The following is a 19,804-nucleotide window of genomic DNA, read 5'->3' as shown; positions in this document are numbered from 1 at the left end:
CGTATCTATGCATATTGCATTCGTGTTTTAAGCGCCTGTTGCAACGCTTTATTTAATTGAATCTTTGGCGGCACACATGCTCGGCTTATGGCCATGACAGAACAGCCATGCCTCACAGTCCGATTTGAATTTGCCGGCTTAGAGAGCGCCGACGAACAAATAACAAACAATGCAAAAGGCAAGTGCAGCTGCTCAATGGCCAAAGTAAACAGGCACCAGGTCCAGCTGCCAGCTACGGGTTTGCTTGCAGTTCCTGTGCCCATTCCCGACCCTGTTGCTGTTCCTGTTCCTGTTCCTGTTGTACTGTGTAGCAGGCATAACGTAGCGGCAATAAATGCCAAATGCAAGCCACTTGCATTGACCAAAACATCTGCCCCGCCTGCCGGAGCAGGCAATTCTAATCCCAACACGGCTTTTGCTCAGGGCAGCCCGTTCCAATCCCAGTCCGACTCCCAGTCCCAGCAACCGGCCAGTCCAGTTGTAAATCTTTGATGCAGTCCAGTGAATTTACAGCTGAGCGGCCAATTAAGCGTCCGATCCTTAAAGTGCGTTGTTGTGTTTCTAGCCATTACACGCCACTGGCACACACATAAAAGCGAAAGCAATTGAATACCAATAGAAACTAGGTTACAATTACTGCGGCAACTCCGCCCAGGAGTGGCTGGTTTTAAACTCGACTGAATAAACTCACTGAACTCATTTTCAAATCAAATCACATATCCACTTAAGGTCAGCGGAATAAAGACTCGGAGATGTAACTGTGAGAAATATATACACTACCATCCAACATGAGTTTAATTAAGTACCGCACTTAACTGGATAAATATAAGACGAGAGGGTGCGCATTTCCTTGGCACGTCGAAGATTTAATACCCTGCAGACATTCCCCTTTGGGTTTTACAAACATGTGACCAAAATAATACTGAGGTTGACACAAGAGCTATATATTAAAGCAATACGCAATAAATCATAAATAAGCAGCATATTGAAACTTCTAAATGCCGGGCTTGGTCAAAATATCTTTATAAGTAAGAAAGTTTTCAGTACAAGAACCTACTTTTTATGACTGATCATTCAGCTATTTAATATAGTATTCCGATCTTAATAGGATTTTGCATTTCGAAGATATCTCGCTTAGCAAAAAGTTTTCTATAGAAGAACCTACCTTTATGCCGATTTTTTCCATGGCAGCTATATGAGAGAGAAACAAACGGATGGACAACAACATATGGAGTCGGAAATGCTTGCTTCTATGCGCCAAAAAAGTAATTCTGAGCGCCGAGCCAAACAAAAAGGGCAATAATATTTCTTGAAGTCTCCGAAATTTTATAAGGTAAATATATATACGAACAGCTGATATTACCCGGCCTAGCATGAATGAAATGTGTCTACCAACACTTTAACTTTCTATTCATTATTTAAGGAGTAAATTTTCTGATTACATTTTAATTAATTAATTGGTATAGTATAGTATACTATTCCTATGGTATAGTCTAAGTGCTGCATTACTTATCGAACAGCAAAACCACCAGAATTCAATATTAAACTTTGATGAAAAATAATAATAATTCAAGCCAGCTGCTTCTTGGCCTAACGAAGGCGTTGCCCTACGATGCACGAGTAAATGTATCTAAATCAATTGATGCAGACGACAACGAGAATTTCGCAGTCGTTATATGATGGCGCCCATATGTTGCAACTTGGGCATCCACACATTGTGGCACACATGTAAGCCCCATAATATATATCGATAATATTTCATTAGTCTGCCGTGTGTTTTTGCATTTGTGTGGGTGCATCGAAGTGCGCACATAAATTTAGCGAAAGAAAATGCACTGGCAAATTGGAAAGTTGTGCCATTTCGGGAGTTGTTCGCCCGCAGTTTACGTTCAATGGAGCTTAATGCAATTTTCGCCCCCTCACCAAAAATTGGTGCTGCAAAAGCTGTTGCTGTTGCTTTTGTTGGCCCAATGCAATTTCTCACAGTAAAAATATTTTTACTTTTGCGCTCAGCACAGGGAAAAGGGCACAAGGCAAACGGATGCAATTTGCTTGGCGCGTGTTACGGGGCGTATACACGATGTCGACATTTGCCACTCTGGACGCTGCTAATTAGCTGCAAGCAGATTTTCAAATGCTCAGCAAGGGCCACCCCCTCCCACCGCAACAACAATAACAGCAATAAAAACAACTGAATGCCATATTTTTCCGGTTCTCTCAGTTTCCATCTGCTCGTTCTATATATCTTTTTAGTCGAAAAGCGCATAAAAAATCGCTTAAGTTAAGCGAAGCGTCAAGTCGTTTGCTTGGCTGGCTTAGTGTACTGTCCCACCGCAGGGGATTTGGCCAGTTAGCCACTCAAGTGATCCGCTCTGTCCTAGCCAGAGATGAGCAATTTTTATGCAAATGTCTCGACACTTTGTAGCTAAAATGATCCATCATTTGTGGAGGTTATTCATTCGGCTTAGGCTAGGGTTAAATGCCTAAAGGAACTTATATAAATACCAATTAATATATATAGGTTCATATATGGACTATCACTTAGCTATTTAGTTGTTCTGATTAGACGTGAAAGCTTCCCAACTATAAAATGAAATTGAAATTATTATAATAAACTGTTTAAAGCCATAAAAATAATGTATACTGGAAGGAACTAACGTAATCCTTAGGTTGACAATTCCTTTCTGAGATAATCGATAAACGATAAATCATAGTAAAAATTAAATCGAATCTAGATATTGATAATTTGACTGGTATGACTCGTCTACTTACATGCTACATACTACATTCATTGGTAAAAATATAAATATCTTTTCTCTTACATTGAGTCACGGAAAAGTCACGGCTTAATACTGTGACTGCACAGATGACATTGAGGCTCATCATTCGTTGCAGTCCAGTGGAAAACTAACCAACTGAAATGTTTTCTTTGACATGGTTGTGTCGGTTTATCGCGCCGCTTGTCAGCAAAGCTTCTGCTGCTGTTTTACTTGGCCCGCTGCCTCTCTCTTCCTCTCGCTCGCTCTCTCTCTCTCTCTCCATTCCTCGCTCTTGCTGTCTCTTGCTGTGCTATCTCAACTTTGAGTGCTTTTATGTAGCATCTGTTGGCGCTGTTGCCTTTTGTTGCATGTCATTTACATTCGAGAGGGCCAGGCCGCAATTTATTTGCACTTAGATTGCGGACGGGGAGGCAAAAGGTTAACAATGCAGCTGCCAGCTGCTAACTTGAATGCTTATCGCCATGCTCAGTTCGGCTGTGGTGGCATGCCAAACCTGTGGCAAGCAGTATCCGATTCGCTTAATTGCTTCAAAATGCGAAAATAATTGCCAAGCCAAGTCGCCGCCAAAAACGGGCAGTTAACAACTCGCCAATACCTTCCATTCCATTCCAAAGAGCAATGCATTTTCATTATGTTATCTGTGGAAAAACATGGGAAAACTCAATGACACTCACAAGCGCTGAACGACAATTGCCGTCTCCGGCTGCGGCTGCGGCTGCAACAGCGACTTCGAGTCCTTTGCCGGTTGCAGCTGGTCTTAGCCTTTAGCCATGCAAATTCAATTTGGACAAGCGAGCAATACAAAAAACAAAAAAAACGAAAACGAAAAGAACCTGGAAATAAAAACACAGAAACATGCGTACAAAAGTCGCGCGTGGCAGGTGCAACAGCCACAAAAAAGGGCTCACCGCGGCCAAAAGTGAAACCTCTCAGCGCTGCACGGCAAAAACTCTGCAAATGTTGGCTGCAATTGTCCCAGAAGCAGTTTGCATCCTTGCGCTAGCTGTTTTTGTTGCTGCCTCTGGCCAATGTGAGGCGGCGCAAAGTTAAATATGCACACCAATTCTCCTTGCCCCACATCCCTTCTGCACCACCCGTCCGTTCCATCTGCCGGCCAACAGCTGTCGTTACGCTTATCTGCGCAAAGCGTTGCGAGCTCTTTTGAGCTCTTTAGGCAAATTGCGTTTACTTTGAATTTCGCTGCGTTGTTGCCAGCTCCTTCTGCCTGTTGTGTCCCTTTTGCACTACACAATTTCCTTGTTCTTTGACAGGCATTGCGGCCGCCTAAAAGTATGCAAATGCCTCTTTTTATACAAGTTTACCAATATTTTCAATAGAATTATGCAGCAAAAAGCTTAAGTGACCCAAGCGAGTCGTTAGGGCCACTAAATAATAAGCTTCCGAATTAACATCCCCAACTACGAGTGCAAAAAGAAACAAGACTTACGTAATCAGTGACAAGAACTCTTATATTATAAGTGGAAATCGATAATTTAACTTAAAATTACAGTCTAATGACAATGCCAAAGTAGAAGGTGCATTGGTCACTTAAATCACAGTCAAAACAGGTTCTTGGATGGAATCCATCTAAACCATCTATTTTGGCTATTTGGGCGCGAAACACTTCTTACTGTTATATGCTGATAATCAAATGTATTTCAGGAACTCACTGATCATGCCTACCTATGAGTAGAGGCAAAGCATTACCGGACAGGCAACATAATTTCCTTGGAAAAAGAATCACCATCGAAATCGCAGATTGGGAGAAAAATGCTCTGAACAAATTTACATAATCAAGGAACAATTTTACAAAATTAGTTTAAACTAAATCAAATACTATACAACAAGATGTGAAATCTAACATAAAATCTTATGTATTCTAAGCTTTTCATCTAATAAAATAAAAATATTTATTCATTCATTTAGAATTATAGTATGTGTAGTACACACCATATAATATTCTTTTAAAATTCTCGGAATATGTGCAGATACATAAATGTGGACTCCTCAAAAGAAATATAAATTACAATTACACACTTATTTATAAACTACTTCCCAGCACATCAATCATTTCTATTAATGTCGAAGTTTTTGAGGAATTCCAAAATATAATTACCTACGTTAATTCACGAAATTCCCTTCCAAGCAACCTTTTGCCTCGCATAGCGAAACTTTGGTGTACCCCGGCGCCAAAATGTTAATGGAAAACGTGTTTTGTCGAAACTTTGCATTCAACTTTCAGAGTGGATGTTGCAATAAACTAATTTAATTGCAAATAGTTCAGTTACCACCAAAATGCCAATACATGGGTTAAACACGTACGAATCACATAAACATAATTCAGATGCTATTTATTGCAGCAGTAGGAGCGGGCCACAGACTAAAAGATTACTTCTGATTCAGCCCACATAGTCAAAACTTGTATATGGGAATTTTAAGGTGAAATATCGATGCCAACTTTATTGCAATTGCGGCGCTCTCAAGAGTATTTGCGTTAATTAAAAAGGCATTCGATGGCGCAATTCATAAGTGCTGCGAGCAAGACAACCCCTTTTAAAATCCCAGTCCTGAACACAGACAAACAAAAAATGTGGCGTGAAATTAATGTAGCGTAAGGTATTTCCAAATCATTGATTAAACAGCCTCCAGCTTTGAGCGTGCGCGTGCTACGCGGCGTATGAGTGCTGCGCGGCTATTCAGCCAGCCAAAATGGAATGGCAGCTGCCACAGTTGCATGGGCGCACGGCGCCGGCTATGGGGCGTGGTCAATGGCTATGCGTATGTGCAGTCGTGTGTTATTTTGTGTAAATTATATTACCAAAAGATGCAAAATTAGCCAAATAACAGCTGCCTAATGTGCTGGAAGGCTGGCAAGCAAATTTAATGGCAAATCCTTTGCCACGATGAAAACATAAAACGTGGCCAGAGGCAGCTGTGAGCGCTGTTCGCTAATCAAATATAAGCCCTATATTCAATTGAGCTCATTGTGTGCATTGGCAAATTCACAAAATACCATAATGGGCACTTACTTTCTTATGGTATTGCTAATCAAAATCAAAATACAAGCCTGCAGCGGGTCTCTTGTTTCTGCTAAAGCTGCCAACAGATATATGATTTTGGTGCACTTTTGTAACTCACAGAAGACATCTCAGGGACCAAAACGTACATATATTTGCGATGAGTGTCATTATTCCATCCCACATAAGTCTGGGCTCTGCTTTTCTCATATATGTATGTGTATTACAAAAAGCTTTATGTACTTTACTCTTATGACTACGTTCTTTTCCCGATAAATATCGATTACAGGCTACGTACATGCAAAAGAAAATTAACATTAATATGAGACGGAAAATTACATTCGGTGCACTAATTGTAAATAAGTACAGGGTATCACCTCGTCAACCACTGTCGACTGGATCACACTTTCGCTTGTTTCTTTGCGTGAAATGCAAAATGTAAAGTTTTGTTTTGAACATTTCCGTTTACAGAATCTGAAGTAAGAGCAACAGCAGCAAATTTGTCGTCAGACAGAGTCAATAGGACAAATTTATTGGCAATTTTGGGGATTTGCCGACTGTGCTTAAACATTGATTGTGCGAAATTGCAAATCAAACATGACTAAAGGACACATTCTAGCGCACACACACAGGCACACACAAAGACACACACGAGAAACAAACACATTTATGGAGCGAGAATGAGACAGAAAACTGTGCACACACACAAACACACACACACAAATGGGAAATGCAAATAAATGGTACAAAACGGATAGAAAATTGTGCAGATGGAGTGGCGAGCATTGGAAAACATGCAAAAGAAAAATATTTTGCTGCAGCTCAGCCAAATGTGTAGCAACTTGTGTTGTTGCAGAACACACAGCTGTTTACTGCCTGTACGAAAGCCTCTGGGGCCTTTGCCCGACTTGAATTCAAGAGCTTATCGGCCGTTTGTGCACATTGCTCCCCCGACTCAAACTTAATCATTTGCTTTAGAAAAAAAAAATAAAAAAATGTATGCATAGCATACAATATTTGCTATTGTGTCCATTGTTTATGCAGATTTACGGCTTATTTTAAAAACATAAAAGCGTTACAAAAATTCTGCTTAAAATGCCAAGAACAACAACTTTTTGTGGCGAAAATTCCAAGGCACTTGACGTAATTAGTTGAAAAACTATGCCACCTGACTTTAATCTGCAGTACTTTGCACTGGGAACCGCTTTTGACTCTTCTTCATAATCCTCCGCATCAAACATTTTAGTTCTACTTCATTTGCACGCAATTGGCAGCCGGCCGCAACTTAAGCTGCTTATCAGTCCGCAAGGCTTCCAAGGCACCAATGACAGCTTAAAAAGTAACATATAAAAAGCAAGCTTTTCAGCCAATTTGAGCCCTATTGAAGATTTAATATGCATAAATTATCTCTGCGAAAAGCACATTTGTGTGAAGAAACCAATGCACATATGTATTTCACATCATTTATAAACTTTGTTTGGCTAGTAACAGAGTATTTTGTGTAGTAATGGGTTTTTTTGTGCCCTAAAGGGTATAATCCTTTTGTGAAAATGTACGCAGAAGAAGTCAGACAGACAGAAGAATGCATCCCCATAGAATATATATATTCTTGATCATCGTCAATAGCCGAGTATATTTCAGAACTTCTAAAAGATACTAGATACTTGAAATTGTGAACGTAGGTCCTCCTGGTGTTCGCACAAAATTTTTCTTTCCGAAATTCGATACCTTGCCCCGTGTCCAAGCAATGGATAAAAACCAAAATCGAAATCTTGTTTTTTGAAAACAGCCAGAATCACCAAAATTTAAATGTAGCTTTTAATATAGTATATGCAAATCAAATATCTATAGTAATCAAAAAAACTAAAATAATGCAACCCTCAAATGTATCTGTAGCCCAAGCGTATGTATGTCTGTATAAATGCGTTCACATGATTCGCGTGCACTTAACTCGAGCTCAGAGTTCAAAGAACTTGTCTTACATTTCGCTTTAATTTGGCTGCTTTTCTAATTCAGGCCATTATGTGCATTTGTTTACTAATTTACCAGCACACACACGCATGCACACACTTAGCCCGCGGCGCTTAAATGTATGCTACACTTAATGCAAATCCTGCAGCTGCATTTGTGCAGCGCCATGCGCGCTGCAAACACATGAATTTGTTTTAAGTTCTGTTTTTGTTGTTGCTGGTAAATAAAAAAAATATAGTATATGCAAAAACACATAAATAAAGCATGCAAAGAAGCAGCCCGCAAGCAGACATAACTAACAGTGAAAAGTGAGCAAGTATAAAAAATGAAAAGCGAGAAAAAATAGAAAACCAGCAAATGATGGAAGTGTACAGACGAGCATAATATATCTATAGTAACTATATAATGTCTCTCTGTGTGTGTATGTGTGTGTGTGTGTGTATAGATTCCCTTGCGGCGCTTGTGGCACATACATGCATTCGTATATACACGAGTAGCATTTGGAATTGCTTTGCTGCAATTTAGATTTGAGCATATTTTGTTGCCTGCGGCGTTACAGTTGGGAATTAAATTGGGACTTATTATGCTTACTTATATTTTTTAGATTTGTAATTAGTCTATAATAATAGGAAGCACGTACATTATTAGCATTCGTTAACATAATGCATTTATGCATTTAAAGCTAAAAAACTTCAGGTTTCAGAGTTCATAAATATTTATTTTTTACTAAAGTTATAATTTGTTTAGTTTAAATTTAAATTAGCAAGAATTTCTTAAATGTATTTTTATAACATGTTTATTAAAAGCCGCTGTCAACAGACTTTTCGAATATACCCAATACTCAAGCAATAACTGCACATACTCATACATACTCACACACACTCACAGCTGCTTATCTGAACTTCATCGTAAAGTTAAATTCATAAGTGAGCAAAAATATTGAATGCAAACCATATTATTTGCTTGTAAAAAAATGGTTAAACGTATCACAGTTCAAAGAACTCGCAACTTATCGTTATCAAGAGCAGCCCATGAATCTGTTCGATTTAACCTGTACTCTGCGGCATCACGTGAATTCGAGCAGCCGTCTTCATTCGCATTAAATTTGCCACATATTCGCATTCGCATTCGCATTCATATTCGTTTGCATTTTGCTTTGGTCGTGAAGCGCATTTCTTATTTTATTTTATTGCATTTGCATTCGACAACGTCTCCATGCTGGCTCCCCCCTGCCCGCCACCCTACCACCCTACATGCCGCCCTCTACCGCGCTGCTTATCATGTTCGCCTGCTGGAACGTTGCTTCGACAAAATTCTGTTTTCCTTTCTCGTTCTTTACGACTCTCCTTCTCCAGCATTTGTCGCATGTGTTCTGCATTTACTGCGGCTACATTTGCACATGCGTTCGCGCGTGTGTGTGTGTGTGTGTGTGCTTGAGTATGAGTATTTGCCAATGGCAATGTGCGCCTCTGTATATGCATATGTGTGTGTGAGTGCGTCTGTGTGCACATTAACACATTATTGTTGTTGTTGTTGATGTTTTCACATGAACGCTAAAAACTTAACGAAGCAAAAGCTTTTTTTGCTTGTTGCATTTCATTTTTTCATTTTATGCCAATTCTTTCTTGTGTTTTTCATACCCTGTACTTATAAATGGATATGTATGTAATGGATGGAGACACCTGCGACTCCATAAAGTAAATACTTACATTTTTAAATTATTTTTTCGTAAAATAAAACCCAATATTTGGTAACCATATTTAGTATAAGTTGGGTTTTTATATCTGAATGGAAGCGATTGTAAGAGCCAGGGTATCTCATGGTCGGTTATTCACAATTTTAGCACTGCAAGCTATTTTTTATTTCGTTTCGGTTCTCCCTTTGCACTTAATTCAGAACGCGCTGCGCTTTTGTCTTTTGTTTGGCATTGCATATGTAATTGTAAATTTTGTGTAAAACGCAAAGAAAAAAGCAACAAAATATGCAACTGCTTGTTTAGCAGCTAATATTTGTTGAATTGGGCAAGGGCTGTGGCCACAAACTGTTATCTAAGCCATGCATGCCGCATGCCGCATGCCGCGTGCCGCATGCCACATGCCACATGCAACAAAAGTGCGTCCAGCAGTCGCTGCTGCAGAAATGGAAACTGGCAAACGAATGTCGACAACTTTGTTGTGTCTTCTCCTGCTTGTAATTTCTTTCTGCTGCTTGCCGCTTGTTTGGCTTGTGGCTGTTGCATACACCACACGGAACTGCCCCTGCCCCTCCCCGCGCACTTCTTGCTGTCGTATCGTTTGTTATGCTGTTGCTTTATGTGCCTGCCACTTTTAACTCTCTTGTCTCGTTGCACTTTGATTGTCCGCCCGCCATTGCCGGACTTCAGTGTCAAGCACAAAAGTTGCCGCAAGCGCAACAAGGTGACAGCCGGAACAGGAAATCTTCCAGTCCAGACGCAGGTGGTTTAGTTGCTTGCCATTGCGTCCATTGTTGTGTTTGTCCAGCTGTGAGCTGTCAGATTTGTTGTCCCAGCTTTATATTTTGCTTCACCAGTTGCCGGATGGAGGGGAGTTGCAAATGTAATCCCACTCAAGGCACTTTAACATATGCATATATGTATGTACATATTTAATGTTTGCATGCATGCGGCCAAAGCCTTGGGCAGTCTGATATTCAAGAGCTGAAAGCAAAGTTTTATAATATAAACACCTTACACCAAACAAGTCAATAAAATAATTTACCCATATCCAAACCACAAAATAGTATACCCGTTTGCAATTTGGTAACAGAATATACCTATAATATATATAGCTATAGTATATATCAATAAATGAAACACGTCTACGGCTAATCAAGTTAAAAGCTCTAAACTAATGATTTTTTATTAAAATTGTTGAATTTCTCTTCTTTTTTGCACAATAAACATTTCCAACATAATATTTAAATGCAATAACTTCGTTCAATAAATCCTAAAATTTGTCGAATCCAAGCGATAATTAATATTCATAAATGCTCGAGTAAGTAATTATAATATACCACTTTGCATTAGTCTCTAATAGAATTTGCTGTTTTAGGCAAAAATCGAAATTGAGCAAAAATGCTGCATACCAAATGCACAATTTTTGGGGCAGCTTTGACCCTTTAGGCGCCTTTCACTTCACACATTCCATAATCAAAATCGAAATCAATAACAAAATTTGCATAAATATTAAATGGCATTTACTTTTATACGCAACTCGCTTGATTGTTGTTTAGATGGGGCTCATTCAGACGGTTCGATGGATGCATTTGTAATTTAATGTGTTTAAAACGAACACTGAAAATATTGAATGTATTGGCAGCACTGGCACGCCCTATGCGGCCGCTAGGTGGCGGCAGCAACAATACAAAAATAAAAATAATAAACCAGGATAAACGTTAAAGCGTTTACACGCTAAAATATACATTTTTAAAAGCAAGCATAATATTATTTTTTAGTGCTGCCGCTGCAAGGTGTAAACTGTGTGTGTGTGTGTTGAGGGTGTGTGTGTTTGGATTATATGGACAGAGCGCAACGGGCGATCCTTGTTGCCGCTGTCGTTGTCCTTGTCGCTGCTGTCGTTCTCGCCAGCGTTTGCTTAATGTCTTCTTTATTATACGAAATTTATCACCGAAACTGAAATTGGCCTGGTTGGCTTGTCGTTGTCGCTTGGTCCTTGCTAAGCACGACTAAGGCACAAGGAACCGGAAAGCTTGCACTTTTTTTCTGCAGCTACTGTATGTCGCAACATAAAGTAACTCACACCCACACACCTACACACTCAAACACACATAGACGTTGCAGTAAAAACATGGCTTATATCCTTTTTGGTGACAAAAGCAAACACAGCAGCATACGTAGACACCGAAAGAGACTGAGGGACACAATCACACACACACACACACACACACATGAAATTAATGTGTGGGTTTTGTGCTAATGAACGGCGCGCGCCTGTGTGTGTGTGTGTGTGTGTCAGTGTGTGCCTGCGCTGTTTTTGAATTATCGCATAATTTTTACCACAAAAACGGTTGGCAACATTTTTTTTAATGTTTGCCTGTAAATTGTCCAAGCAAATTTATACGTTGTACTATATGCCTGCATAAGGATTTAGTGCACAAGAAGTAACTATGCAAATATTTGTGCTTGTTACTCTTTCATTTTTTCCGAGTAGTTTTTTTTTTCGTTTCAGTAACTAAATGTTTTAATTAAACGCGGTAAGCTTTTAATGGAGCTGGGATTGAAAGCGTTTTAAAGTGCTGCAAATAAAACTCAAATCAAGTAGAAAAACTTTAGCGGGCATATTCAATTCAATGTTCGCCTATATCTATTTTTATCTCGCTACGTTTTTTCCCCCTGTAAATGACTTACAATTGAAAAAGTGTTCAAGTGCAGAACAAAACTGTTCAAAATGCGGGCGACCACAAAAGACAAACGGATTTGGCATTGGAGCTGGTTTAGAGTTGAGGTTGGACGCCGGCCACTTTAATGCAAACGAACCAAAAGGGGGGGCTGAGCTATGTGCTCTGTTTTACTCAGCATGGGATTTATTTAAAAATACGAAATCTTTAAGAGTTGCGCCAGTTGAGAACACTTGAAATCGTTATTGAATGCATAACATCTTATGTTAAATTATGCTACGCTATGTTATGCTATATCATGTTATGTTATGGTATGTTCTGTTATGAAAAGTTATGTTATGTTAAGTTATGTTATATTATGTTAAGGTCAGAGATTTTGATTTCTCCCTATTTAGCACCTCGCCCTATCGTTAGCCATTTCTATGGCAGCAAAAAAGTCAAATGGGCTGCAAGTGGGACTTGACGTTTTGTTGAATTTTAACTTTGATGTCGTTTACTTTGGGACAGGGGTCAGTTTGGCTTGCAAAAAGCCAACGCATTTATTTTATTCTATTTTTTAATTTTCTAAAACTGTTGCCAACTGTTTTGGGAAAGGCCAAAAAAGTCAGCCAACCATTAAAAAGTTGCATTACCATTACGTTTGACAAATATTTTTAGTTTCATTCTAATAAGTTGCAAAAGAAATACCTAAATTTTTTAATTGAAGCTTTTACGCACGCCGAAAGCTCATGCTAACTGTCAACAGCTCGAAGCTGCGCAATCGAAAGCTCGTCGCTTATTAAAACCAATCAGCTGGTGTCAGGCAGCAAATCGCTTTGCGTGTGCAGACGCAGCACAGTGTCTTTTGGGCCCAAATGGGGCGTTATTACATAGTTAATATAACACAGTTAATCGGGAAGATTGGAATGCACTACTTCTGTATACAGTGCGAACATAATTCATAAGCAATTTATAAGCACAAAAACACATGTATACTCACGATCTTATATATATTATATATGTTATATTCGTGAGGAATTTTTAAGATTAATGTCAGAGTGTTGAGAACGTTGTAAATGGATAATAATAATTAACGTTAACAATAAGTAAGTTATTATTAGTTTATTGCACCACAATATCGACTGACTGCTGTGGCTATGCTGATTGATTAGGAGCATATATGTATTTATATTTTAAAGAAACAGAAATATATATTTCAATCCCAAAATTAATAAACCCCCACAAGTGTGTACAAATTACTAACTTTCGATATTTTACAGCACTCAAAACTATCGATGTGTGCGCTTACACGAATCACGCACACCTCTACCCAGTGCATGCAAATGTTCTATTATCCGTTCAAATAACGGCGCTTTTCATATGTGATATGCATTGAGATAACATAAGTGGAATGGAGCTGCGCAGCAAGTACAATAAATTGAAAGAGATGCTCAGAGGAGCCGGCGCCTACGAGGAAGGCATGGAAATAGAGGAAATGCGTCAACTGGCACAGGTAATGGAAATGTCAACCTCATCGCACACAGGTGTCGAGTGCTCCAATCTGGAGCGAGCGCTCCTGGTATGTAGCCTAAAGCAAGCAGCTCGAGACGAGTTAATTGAAACCAAAACGTTTGCGCAGGAGAGTGAAATCGATTTTCAAATGATGGTGAACTCCACCATGATCGTGCAGCCAGCGACGACGCCGACGCCCTCCATCGATGTGTTCATTGGCGCAGGCAGCTTTGAACGCGACTGCGAGAGCCCCACAAGCAATCCCGTTCAGCTGCAGGTGCAGGCTGTGGTGCACCACGAGCTGGACTGGAGTCCTCGGGCAGGCACTGTGCGCCCACGAAAACGAGACGCCAGCGAGTCCAACTACGGCCTTGACTCAAAGCGTGCCTTTCAGCCGGTGGAGGAGGAGGAGGAGGCGGAGGAGCCAAATCCGAATGCTACGCCCGAGTCACTGGCCAGCGCTGACTCCGGCGTCAGCTGCGAAGAGGTCGGCTCGTTGTCCAGCATCAGCGAGACATCCACATTGCCATCGATTGGCGAAATGCCGAGTCGCTTTCTGATCAGCACCAGCAGCGCAGCCGTCTCCGACTTCTCAGAGCGCGACGAAGGCAGCCCCATCCACATTAACCCATAAGCCGTACACTTTAAGCCTTCAATTATTTGTTCGGTGCTGCATTTAGCTGAGAATGTAAACAAAACTTGATAATCTATCTAAACGGCATTGACTGGATTGTTTTCCCGCTGAATCCTCGTCTTGGCTATGGCCTCGCCCACCAAGCGATCAATGCGCTTGCGCATATACAGAAACGGCAGCAGATTGACCCGATGGCTGACCAGCGTGGCGGAGATGCTGGTGAAGTATTCGGTCACCTCCACTGGCCGGGCAAGCGGCGAGTCCGGCTTCTTGACGGGCGACTTGTTCAGCGTCAGTGACAGCGACTGCCTGGGACGCTTGGCGACTCGTGCGCCAATTCTTTTCGCCGGCGAGCAGTCGGTGCTGGACTTCGATTTGCGCTGACGACTGCGCGACGTCTTGGCCGCCGGCTGCGGCACAGCTTTGCTCTGGCTCTGGCTCTGACTCTGGCTCTGGCTGGTGCGATTTGCCGAGCGTAGCGATTGGCGTCGTGATGGCGGCGAGAAGTACTCCACGGCAGATGGCTTGCCTGGCGGCGAGTCCTTGAGCCGAGTCGGTCTGCTCGTGTGCGGCTTGTCCGCACTCGAATCCTCCAGCTCGGAGTCCCTAGTTGCTAACTCCGACTCCATTTCTGGCGTGGAATTAACAGATATTGCATCATTCGTTCTGGAATTCTCTTCCATTGGAGAGCTACGTTCGCTGGGTGCCAATCGCTCAGGTCTTGTGGCTGGTTGTGTATCCGCATCTTCCGTATCCATATCTTCGGTGTGATCAACTGCCTCGTTATTTTCAGTTTGTGCTGTGTCCTCGGGCAGTTGCACGTCAGCTACTTTTGGGGAGCCGTCCACTGTCAACTGTTCCGGCTCACGTTCCCTGCGGTTTGTTAAATTCGGTTAATTCGTGCTGCGACTAAATGCGGGGAAACTTACGGAGTGCGAACTATGTAGGAAATATTGTTGGACCAGTCCTCCTCCTCTGCCGTACTATTATTGGTATCCTCCTCGCTAAAGTTGTGTTAAATTATTTTTAAAACAATTCTGCGTGAAAACTTACTCAGCTTCGCTGTCATTATCATAGGAAGACTCGGTGAGTTCCGATGAGGGCGATTCGGCTGTCTTTCTCTCCTGGGAGCTCGGATCCCCCACTGTACACGGTGTGGCTCTAGGGAAAGGACAGAAATATTTCTCAATGAAAAACTAAAAATGAGGTTAGCAAATATTTAAGCAACTCACATTTGTGCTTGGTCATCCGCTTCGCTTAAGTCGTCGTCGTCCCCAACAATGTGTGGCACATTCGGCATTAAAGGCCTGCAATTAAGATATTTTGTCATAAGTGAAAATCTCGAGCCGTTCTACTCACATGTTGATCGCCCTTTTACAAAACTTCTGGATGAAATGGAGACATGTGACAGAATTAAACGTTACTTTTAACCAAGGATTCCGAAAGTGCTGCAAAGCAAAATTGACAAACAGTGCTGCAAAACGATTCAATGATCGTTTTTGAAAAACGTTTTCACTGCGCATATTTGAAATGCTTTTAAGATATCGCATCAAGAATTTAAATGTAGCATAACATTGTTAATAATAATATCGTAACTTATTATAAAGTATAAATTAAAAATGACAAATCAAGCAATTAAAAAATATATAATATATATATGGATAACATAACGTTTCTTTAACCTTCGCAGTAGTCACAGGTCTCAACTCCCTCCTCACAATTGCAATATGTGGCCTCAGGCGCCATATCGGATGCCAGATCATCCTCGCCAATTGTAATGCAACGCACGTTCCGCGGATACTTCACCATGACCAGCGGACGTCCCTCCTCGTCGGTCAGGCCCACATCACAGCCATCGCCCACATTCTGGCGCTGCAGTATGTACTTGGTGAAGCAGCACAGAAATATCTAAAAAGATAGTTTCATTCGGTTAACAACTAGCCTAATACTCGGCGGTTCACTCACCAGGAACTTTAAGGCCATAAGGGCCAGCAGCAGCAGGATGTAGAAGTATCGCCACAGCGATTCCGAAAACATGGCCAGGCATCCGTTCGTGTTGATGGAATCAACTGTGAGCGACGGGAAAGGCGCCCGCTTGTGGCTGTCGTACTCCTCCTGACTCATCGCAAAGTTGGGCGCACAATTGGAGTTATCGGAGATCTTCTTGGTGCAGGCAATTGGAGCTAGGACCGCCTTGGTGCGATACGTCGTGTTGCCCGCCTGAGCCTGTTTGGGCATCCACTCGGCATTCATCCAGTCCTTGTAGTTGTAGACGCCACAGCACTGCTTCCGTAGCTGCAGTCCGTCCCACAGCAGCTTCCACTCCGGGGATGTGTAATACTCGTCAATGCCGCGCAGCAGCGAGTTCTCCGCCGAGTTTTCCAGTACATCGATGTTATAGTATAGATTCCACACGGTGCCAAAGCCCGATGCGATAATTACGCAGGAATAAAATAGCCAAACGGACACCATCAATCGAACGTTGGGCGTGCAGCGTCTCTTCCACAAACGATTCCACAAGGACAAACTGCAAAGGAACGTAACAACCAGCTGGGCGCCCAGAATGTACACGTTGAACAGATAGCTGAATAGCAAGCGGCGATCAATGTCCTCCAGATAGTTGGACAAAATCGTTTGATAAATGGCAGTTACGATTATGATCAGGAACCCGGTGACAGCCTCGAGTATTAGTAGAAGCGCAATATATACGGATGCTTTGCGAAAAGGCTGGCGCATTTGGTCATCTTTGTCAGATGTTGTTTTTTAATATTTTTCAATAGCTACGTGCGGCAAAATCTCGAGTTTCGAATTCTATTTGAGGTGACGTTTATTAGAAAGGCAAGACACAAATATGTAAAGAAGGGGGAAAAAATCAAGAGTTCTTCGCATAGTCGTGGTTTTGGATCATGTATGTAAGCTATCTATCATTCAAATTTATTTAAATTTATTCACAAAATGATATTCGATTCACTTGCTTTAAGATGATAATACGGATGCGTCTCCGTTTTTTAGCAGTGCGATAAATTAATAATTCGATTAAAATATTTCAGTCTGTGAAAAAATATCACAAACGACAATTTAAATATTTAAGCACACACTATGCTTTGCTACATGCTTTCTTATTAAGTCTTTAAACTTCAAGCCACATAAATACACTTTAAGTCCGTTAAGTATTCAATTAAACATTTTCAAATTTCTGTTACAGCTGCGTCTGTTAATTAACATATAGCTTGCAGCCGCACGCTGTTAAACTCAAAATGGCAGGCACAACATTAAGTTGTGAGCACTCTTCAACACTGGCTTAAGCTTTTGATAAGAAGGTCATGTAAGCCGGCTTGAGATAAGCACAATTAGAGACGAACAAAGGCAGCTCAAAATACGGACCGCAAATTAAAACTAATTAAACATCTCCGCTGCGCCATTGTGTAAATATCAAAATGTTCGCCGTGCTGTGTGGAGCCTTATTGATGTTGGCTTTTGAGCCAGGCGCCATTGCTGAACAGAAATTCCAATATGCCATTAAGGAATTTTCAGTGCCGCTGGATCACTTCAGTTTCCTGAGCAACGAGAGCTTCAGCATACGGTACCTGTACAACGATTCCTACGTGGACAAGGCCAATTCCCAGTCGCCCATCTTCTTCTACACGGGCAACGAGGGCGACATCGAGTGGTTCGCGCAGAACAGCGGCTTCATCTGGGAGCTGGCGGCCAAGCAGCGCGCATTGGTCGTGTTTGCGGAGCATCGCTACTACGGCAAGTCGTTGCCCTTTGGAGGCGACACCTTCAACACCAGCAAGCCGGAGCACTTGGCATATTTCACCGTGGAGCAGACACTGGAGGACTATGCTCTGCTGATTACCTTTCTGCGCAACGGGCAACAGCTGCCCGTGGTGGCATTTGGTGGCTCGTATGGCGGCATGCTGGCGGCCTGGTTTCGGATGAAGTATCCGCATATTGTGATTGGCGCACTGGCCGCATCGGCACCGATTTTACAATTTCCCGGCCTGACGCCCTGCGATATCTTTGAGAAGATAACCACCTCGGTCTTTGAGACGGCCTACAATGCCAACTGCAGCGCCAACATTGGCAAATCGTGGAAGGCCTTCGAGTCGCTGGCGGCCACAGATGCCGGCAAGAAACGGCTGGGCGATATGTTTCATCTGTGCGATCCCGTCAAGAACGGCGATGATCTGGACAAGTTTATGGACTATCTCGAGGAGGTCTATGGCAATTTGGCAATGGTCAACTATCCCTATAACTCAACATTTCTGGCCCCGCTGCCCGCGTATCCGGTGCGACAGTTTTGCTTATATCTCAAGGACCTGCAGCCGAACGACACCGAACTGCTGGCCAGCATGGCCAGTGCCCTGGGTGTCTATACAAATTACACGGGTGCCTCCAAGTGCGTGGACTACAAGGATTCCAATTCTGGCGCCAACTACGACAGCCGCGGCTGGGACATACAGACCTGCAATCAAATGGTGATGCCATTCTGTGCCAACAACAGCGACACCATGTACCGCACCAGCACCTGGGACCTGAAGAAGTTCTCCGAGAAGTGCTACACGAAGTTCCATCTCACGCCCAAGCCCTATGACATTGTGCTGCGCTATGGCGGCCGAAATCTGCAGGCTGCCAGCAATATCATCTTCAGCAACGGTCTGCTGGATCCCTGGAGCGGCGGTGGCGTCCTGAGGGCACCAAACAATCAAGTGCATGTTATCATATTGCCGGAGGGTGCCCATCATTTGGATCTGCGCCAAAGCCATCCCTCGGATCCGGCATCCGTTACGGACGCACGAAAGAAGGAGGCGGCCATCATTGAGCAATGGATACGAGACTTTTAAAGTTTAAACTTAAGCACTAACAATTTTGAAGGCAATCTGAACAATTCATGAAATAAAATTAATTATTGTAAAAATAACCAACAGTTGTTACAACAGCTTATTTTTATAATATTTCTTTAATATACATATGCATAAAGGTACAGTTGTTCACAAGAAAGGAAATCTTAAAGTTTACAGAAGCAGCAAAAAACACACAAAATTTAACATTTAAATCAACCTAATTCAAATATATATAGTGTAAACTTAATAAATAAATATATATGTTTTAATATTTTTTGTTTTTTGTTTTTTCAATAACTGCTGCAAAGCATTAAATAATAGAAAAAAATATATATTATAAGGCAAATAGAATAATGTTTATCAAAAAATATTAACAAAAGTTTGATTTTCTTTTAACTGATGGATGGATAACCTGTTCCATTTCTATAGTATACGCAAATTATTCAACATTTTGTTCGTTTGCAGTTTTGCAATTTGTTTTTTTTTTTTCAAGGTTTTTTATGCATTTTATTTATACGCAACATTACAATTTTTGTATTGTGAAAAATTGTTTATAGTTTGGTTTAGCACCGGCATAGGACACTTGCTTCGTTAATATATTCAACGCTCCTTTCGCGCACGTTGCCCCCAGTTAGGGCATTGGCTCTAGTCGGTTAGAGTTTCGATTGTTGTCTATGGTACGAATTT

At 41.6% G+C, this 19,804-nt stretch overlaps 4 protein-coding genes across 5 annotated transcripts; 2 read left to right on the top strand and 2 right to left on the bottom strand.

Moving 5' to 3' along the window:
• The first annotated feature begins 13,349 nt into the window (after positions 1–13,349).
• LOC115759015 lies at positions 13,350–14,352 on the top strand. Of its 2 annotated transcripts, none has more exons than XM_030699827.1 (2): positions 13,350–13,637; positions 13,764–14,352. In XM_030699827.1, exons 1-2 carry the CDS (start codon positions 13,536–13,538, stop codon positions 14,268–14,270), a joined length of 609 nt encoding a protein of 202 aa, XP_030555687.1. In that variant the 5' UTR covers positions 13,350–13,535; the 3' UTR covers positions 14,271–14,352. The 2 variants fall into 2 exon arrangements, with proteins under 2 accessions (XP_030555687.1, XP_030555686.1); XM_030699826.1 differs by having other exon boundaries at positions 13,351–13,703.
• On the bottom strand, positions 14,283–15,808 carry LOC115759013. Its single transcript, XM_030699824.1, has 5 exons — positions 15,630–15,808; positions 15,503–15,577; positions 15,324–15,431; positions 15,200–15,274; positions 14,283–15,143 (listed from the first exon to the last, which is right to left on the bottom strand). Exons 1-5 carry the CDS (start codon positions 15,791–15,793, stop codon positions 14,348–14,350), a joined length of 1,218 nt encoding a protein of 405 aa, XP_030555684.1. The 5' UTR covers positions 15,794–15,808; the 3' UTR covers positions 14,283–14,347.
• An 86-nt stretch (positions 15,809–15,894) lies between these two features.
• On the bottom strand, positions 15,895–17,094 carry LOC115759014. The gene is made up of 2 exons (XM_030699825.1): positions 16,236–17,094; positions 15,895–16,178 (listed from the first exon to the last, which is right to left on the bottom strand). The coding sequence occupies exons 1-2, from the start codon at positions 17,004–17,006 to the stop codon at positions 15,948–15,950; spliced, it is 1,002 nt and encodes a 333-aa protein (XP_030555685.1). The 5' UTR covers positions 17,007–17,094; the 3' UTR covers positions 15,895–15,947.
• Positions 17,095–17,421: 327 nt separating this feature from the next.
• LOC115758972 (lysosomal Pro-X carboxypeptidase) lies at positions 17,422–19,357 on the top strand. The gene has a single exon (XM_030699775.1). It carries the CDS (start codon positions 17,708–17,710, stop codon positions 19,115–19,117), a length of 1,410 nt encoding a protein of 469 aa, XP_030555635.1. The 5' UTR covers positions 17,422–17,707; the 3' UTR covers positions 19,118–19,357.
• The last annotated feature ends 447 nt before the right edge of the window (positions 19,358–19,804 follow it).

Source organism: Drosophila novamexicana, unplaced genomic scaffold (genome assembly GCF_003285875.2).
Source record: "Drosophila novamexicana strain 15010-1031.04,08,12 unplaced genomic scaffold, DnovRS2.1 tig00000193-arrow-pilon, whole genome shotgun sequence".
Taxonomy (NCBI): domain Eukaryota; kingdom Metazoa; phylum Arthropoda; class Insecta; order Diptera; family Drosophilidae; genus Drosophila; species Drosophila novamexicana.
The sequence above is the reverse complement of the archived record's forward strand: the minus strand, read 5'-3'. Positions and strand labels throughout refer to the sequence as shown.